Source organism: Austrofundulus limnaeus, unplaced genomic scaffold, assembly GCF_001266775.1.
Source record: "Austrofundulus limnaeus strain Quisiro unplaced genomic scaffold, Austrofundulus_limnaeus-1.0 Scaffold84, whole genome shotgun sequence".
NCBI classification, from domain to species: Eukaryota; Metazoa; Chordata; class Actinopteri; order Cyprinodontiformes; family Rivulidae; genus Austrofundulus; species Austrofundulus limnaeus.
Genome location: NW_013952486.1, coordinates 877,507 through 883,661, shown reverse-complemented (window position 1 = coordinate 883,661; position 6,155 = coordinate 877,507). Strand labels below are relative to the sequence as shown.

General features: G+C 38.1%; 1 protein-coding gene across 1 annotated transcript; it reads left to right on the top strand.

Moving 5' to 3' along the window:
* Window positions 1–424: 424 nt before the first annotated feature.
* psat1 (phosphoserine aminotransferase 1) lies at window positions 425–5,539 on the top strand. The gene is made up of 9 exons (XM_014011730.1): window positions 425–582; window positions 1,326–1,386; window positions 1,499–1,568; window positions 1,645–1,850; window positions 2,763–2,935; window positions 3,299–3,468; window positions 4,082–4,210; window positions 4,514–4,651; window positions 4,837–5,539. The coding sequence occupies exons 1-9, from the start codon at window positions 526–528 to the stop codon at window positions 4,937–4,939; spliced, it is 1,107 nt and encodes a 368-aa protein (XP_013867184.1). The 5' UTR covers window positions 425–525; the 3' UTR covers window positions 4,940–5,539.
* Window positions 5,540–6,155: the final 616 nt, after the last annotated feature.

Below are 6,155 nucleotides of genomic sequence, written 5' to 3'. Positions count from 1 at the left end.
GAACCAAAGAGCCACATGTGGCCCTTGAGCCTCAGGTTGCAGACCCCTGCTTTAGATAGTACTCTGTTTCTTTTAATTTAGGAGTCAACGTTACAGCATTTTCTCTAAATTTAAAATTGCTTTATAAATAAAGTTTTTTTTATTTGAGTTTGACTAAATTCTGCGATGCGTTTTAGGACGTTGAAAAGAACAGGATTTTGTAGAGTTCAAATTTACAGCTGATTAAAAATAACATGACCATGCCTAGTTTGCGACCAGTAAACAACTTCAAAATATTAAATCATTCTAGTATTGAAGAATATCCAACTCAAAGGGGTACAAAGATAAAAAAAAAAAGTTCAAGGTCCACTTCATGGGTTGTCTTGGTATAGCGTATATTTCCAGTTTACGAGGATCCCATGAACGCAACAGTTTACGTCAACTGCGTCTAGCGACTACTGACAGAAGAGCTCGCTCTCTCACACAGCAGCGCCCTGTGTAGGCAGAAAAAGCATTTGCTGTGTTGAAAGGAGCTTCATTTAAATCATGGAGGAGAAACACATCATTAATTTTAGCCCTGGACCTGCAAAACTACCTCAGTCTGTAAGTTTGGGTCTACTGTCTGCGTGTGTGCGCCCGCAAAATCTGTGGGAATGCTTCAAAAATGCTACTAGCTTAAAAACGAAATGACAGATAATGTATTTAAAAAAAGGGGGGTTTGTGTTCTTTGTTGGGGGTATGTTTTCCTGATGCACATCTTGAAATATTTTCTACACCGTCGTGGCGTTAATTGTGGTTATCTTTAAATAAACCAGCTGCGTAAAAAGCTCAGCAGTTTTTACTGTAAAAGCAGTTTTTTTCCCCTCTTGTGACGCAGCAGTTATCGTGCGAACATTCATTGATTGATGCTTTCATATCTCTGCACGATAAAATATGTGTTGCAGCTCATCAGGCTGAAAACTGGGAGCTGAGTTGCATCAGCCTCCCTTCATTCATTCATGTGGAAACCAGCTTTTTGTGCTTCAATCACTGCAACGGATTCAACCACTAGATGGCAGAAAAACCAGCTGTTCAAGAATCATTTATTCAGTTTAATGTTGATTAAAGGGCCTATTTCATCACCATAAAAAAGCTGAAGCTGAGTTGTTAAAGATAAAAAAGCAGAATACTAGCTCAAAGCTAAGAGAAGCAAAATGCTAACTAAAATTAGCAATAYACCAAATCTAAGGGCGTGGCCTTTGGACTGCTACAGTGAGAGCTGGAAAAGTTCATATGTTTTCAAAACGTGCCAAAAAAAAAAAAGTAAAAGTGTTTACAATGAAGATGTGCTGAATTTGTGATTGCAGGTGCTGTTTCAAGCACAGAAAGAGCTTCTGGACTACAGTGGATTAGGTTTCAGTGTTCTTGGTGAGTGCAAAACAAAGTATAAACTGGTTTCATGCAGATTTTGCATCTGACTTGTGCTTCTTTACCTTCTGGAGTCATGTAACTAATACGTTTTTAATTATTTTGAAACCAGAGATGAGTCACCGATCATCAGACTTCAACAAAATCCTCAACAAGGCAGAAAGTCTCCTGCGGGAGTTGCTGTAAGTGACTTTAGCGACGGGCGTTCCTCTCTGACTCGTCGTGAAGCGTTTAACACAGGAACACGTGTCTCCGCAGGAATATCCCCGACAACTACAAGGTCCTGTTCCTGCAGGGCGGCGGGTCTGGACAGTTCAGCGCAGTTCCTCTCAACCTGATTGGCCTGAAAGAGGACAGGTGTGCCGATTACCTGGTGACCGGCACGTGGTCGTCAAAAGCTGCGAAAGAAGCAGAGAAATACGGCAAAGTCAACATCGTTCACCCAAAGTTGGATAGTTACACAAGTATGTGTGCTTGACATTTCATAATGCTGTTTGTGTGAATACAGGGGCAGAATAATGGAGACTTTTTGTTGTTCTGTGCAAAAAAAATACTAAGTTTGAGCTTTTATGAGTGGGTCAGTGAGTCTGTGTGAAGAAAAGACCCTCTGCAAAATCTGGCAGCTTTTCCAGTCTGTTGCATAATTAACAATGGAGCAGAGCGCCGCTGAAAGACTCTGGAATGCAGCAGCCTTTTTACACACAATTGTGTCTTTTCATTTTCAGAGTGTCTTTGCACCACGGTGTTTGAGAGTTGGAACTGTTTCTGTATTTCTGCATGAATCTGACCTGAATCGTCATAAAATCTTTACACGAAGGTTAAAATATTAAAGAAACAAAACTCACAGAAACAATATTTAAAATGTTCAAATAAAGGTGTGTTATATTCAGAAACCCTGGGTAATTTCTGCACCATTTAATTGTCAGGTTGTGTTTCATTTTAGAGCAGTAGCTAAAAATCTAAATTTGATCTCAATAAAATCTAATAAATAGCTGCTTTGCACGGTCAGGACGGTTGTCTGACTAAACAAATTTGTTAAAAACCGTGTGAACAAACCAGAAGGATGGATAGAAAATGTTTTTGTGGACAGATAATAGATAAACTAAACATTTTGTTTGTTTGTTTTAAAAATAATATAATTTGGGGAAGAAAAACGACATTTAAGCATGAAATGTTCTGTTTGTGAAACATGGTGGCGTTACTGTCATGGTTTGGGTTGTCTGGGCTGCATTTAAACTCAAAACATTTCAACCAAAGAATGGTTAAAAGCCAAGTTTAATTCTAGCTTGCTCTCCATATTTAGTCTCAGATCTGGTTTCAGGGTTTTTACACACTCAAAATGTGGTTTAACAGCATTTTTTCATTGCTCTGTCCAGGAATTCCCGACCCCAGCACCTGGACCCTGAACCCTTCAGCCTCCTATGTGTACTACTGCTGCAACGAGACGGTTCATGGTGTGGAGTACAACTTCACACCTGAAACAAACGGGGTGGTTCTCGTCTCTGACATGTCCTCCAACTTCCTGTCCCGTCCTGTGGACGTATCGAAGGTGAGGGCGGGACTAACACTGAGGGGGGAAAAAAAACATCTGGCTGCAGCAAACAGTAAGGGGCGGGGTCGGGTCCGATGTGTCAGACCCATACCATATTTGGAAGTAGCGTCAGTGCACTCCGGAAATGAAGGGGACGCCGTTTCCTGTATCAGGTTATCCTGAGACATTAAACCTCTGGGGTTATCWTTTAGAGTTTGAGGTCAGGGGGATGGATAGAAATGAATCATTAAGGGTTAACCTGAGGTTTTAAATTTGTGGGGTTAATATGAGGTGAGAGCGAGGTGCCTCTCGGAAAAAAAAGGGTCTCTTTTAGTTCTGATCAAGATGACTGTTGAAAACATTTTGTTTTTAAATGTGTAGTTTGGGCTCATTTTTGCCGGGGCTCAGAAGAACGTTGGATGTGCCGGAGTCACGGTGGTCATCGTACGTGAGGACTTATTGGGTCACACTCAGAAGGAGTGCCCCATCGTCCTGGACTACAAGGTGCAGGCTGAAATGAACTCCCTCTACAACACACCGCCGTGTTTCAGGTACCAGTTTTAGGACATTACGCTCTAAGAAATGAAAGGTTGTCAGCTGGTTCCACTTAACTGAGCTGAGTAAATCCAAAGCAGCAYACCCAATTTCTAACCAAAGAACATGAGGATGTTGCTTTGAATTTACTCGACTCAGTTAAGTGGAACCAGCTGACATAGCATGGTAAAGTAAATCCAACATCTGTTTTTTTATCCTTCTGGCTTCTCTTATCAGTGTGACGATTTAATCACGTCCTCTTAATTAGCTTTTTTTTCTGGTTTTGAATTATTTATCACATATTTCAATGTAAAAATGTAAGATCTAAAAGTCCTGAGATTATTATTTTTTTGTATTTTTTGGGTGTAGGAGCTATTTGCTGCCACTTGGGGGCAGTCAAAATAATGACTTACAAGTTAAAAAGTAAAAGTGTGACTCTGATGGCCTCAAGACTTGATTAAGTTCCACTTTTAACATTATTTAATGCTCTGCAAGATAAATATAAAAAAGTTAGAGTTAAAACAAAGTGTCTAAACCAGATATATAACATAAAACAAATAAAAACCACTTTATTACAAGAGAAAAATAGCAGTTTTTATTATGTGTCTGTTTTGACTTGATTGGGTCCAGCATCTACATCATGGCTCTGGTTCTGGAGTGGATCAAGAACAATGGAGGCAGCGCYGCCATGGAGACGCTCAACAAGCAGAAATCCTCCATGATTTACGACATCATCGACTCATCGAATGGTTTTTATGTGTAAGTATTAAAACTTCAAGTTTAACGTTGAAGTTGAATTTCTGAGTTTTGTGTCACTTCAGCCTAAGTCCAGTTAAATCTATTTAGTTTCAGTTTGTCTACCTATTAAACAGGAGTGACAACTTGATTGTTTTTTGTAGTTTATATGTGAAGGAATGTTTCAATGGACACATTTTTTTTTGTGTGACACAATTTAGACAGTTGCAGTATTTATTTGAAACTAAATTTATAAACAAAACTAAGGAGTTGGAATCAAAACTTTTCCAAAAAGCAATTTTTTTATTTCTGCATCCACCTGTCCAGGTGTCCTGTGGACAAGTCCTGTCGAAGCCGCATGAATTTACCTTTCCGTGTGGGAAAGAAAGAAGGAGATGAAGCTCTGGAAAAGAAGTTTCTGGAAGGCGCCTCCAAACGTGGGATGATTTCCCTCAAAGGACACAGGTTTGCTTTGCAGAACTTTAACCTCTGCTTATTTTATGTAAATATTAATATTCTTTTGTGCATACAAAAAAAGTACTTAGAATTGTTTCCTGATAATATAAAAGGCATTATATAACACGGGTAATTAGTTTAGAGACATTTCTTCGGCCGTAGACCTGAACATGACGGTTTGTCGCCCCCTGCAGGTCAGTTGGAGGAATCCGTGCGTCTCTGTACAACGCTGTGACGCTGGAAGATACCGAAGCCCTCGCTGGCTACATGAGGGAGTTCCTTAAAGAGCACCAATAAAACCAGCTGAACTGAACTACACAGGCTGTTTCCATTTAATCAATGTGGGATTTATTTAAAAATAAAGGTTTGAGACTTTTCAACAGTCAGTTCTTATTCCAKTTCAGCTAAAACCACTCCTGACTGTGTCTTATGTTTTATTTAGAATTACTCTAAAAATATATTTGATTAATATTTTATATGTGCATACTTCAGTAGTTTTTGTTTACATTACAATAAAACACATAAAAATGCCCGTTTCATGGCTTGAAGTATGTTTATAGTCAGTGTTTAGAGAAATCTGTGCAGTCATTGGTGACTTTATCATTTTTATTATTATTAGCTGCAATAATAGTCAAACTTGCAGACAAGTTGATGGTTTTGGTTTATTTTTTTCATGCTTTTGAACATTTGATGATCTTTCTGTAGTTTAACGTTACACGAGTCAAATTATCTCAGAAMAAATCAGCTGTTTCAAGAGAAACAACCCTCTGCCTTTTGACCTTTTGAGGTTGTCATTTTGCTGCAGAAAGAAACTGAATAAAATGTACAGCTGYATCATTTCTGGTCCATCAGAGACACATTTCCATCACAAAATCCAATAAAAATGTATGTTTCAGACTGGTTGAGTTTTATGAATGTAGTAAAAACAAACATTGAAAAGTAAAAAAAAAAAAGCACAGATCAAGAGAAACTTTCTGTTTCAGAAGTTCTTTAAAAAGCAGCATTTTTAGAAATCTATCGTTTTAAAGTCAGATATAAAGAGACATGTAACACATTTGGATTTGATAATAAATGAGTATTTGTGGTTTTATTGTAAAGTAAAAMATCTTGTTCTGAAACATGAAATCAGTTGTTTTTGCACCAGATAACCAGTAGGTGGCAGTGTTCTTCAAYAAACCTTAGTCTCAGAAACCCCTGAAGAGATGGGTTTGCTTTAATAGGGATTTTTGCATTTATCTTTTAAATTTAATGACATTTAGGGACATAATATCCTGATTATATTCCTTTTAATTCAATAATAAGGCAAATTAAATAATTGTGTTTAGTGTCACAATTTGTCAATGTGTGATAAAATGAGCTGGGCTGCAGAAATAATTTCTTAATTATAATAATAATAATAATAATAAAACAGTTTCCCTTTTTTCACTCTTATGCCTACATGGAAATACAACACACACACACACACACACACACACACACACACACACACACACACACACACACACACACACAC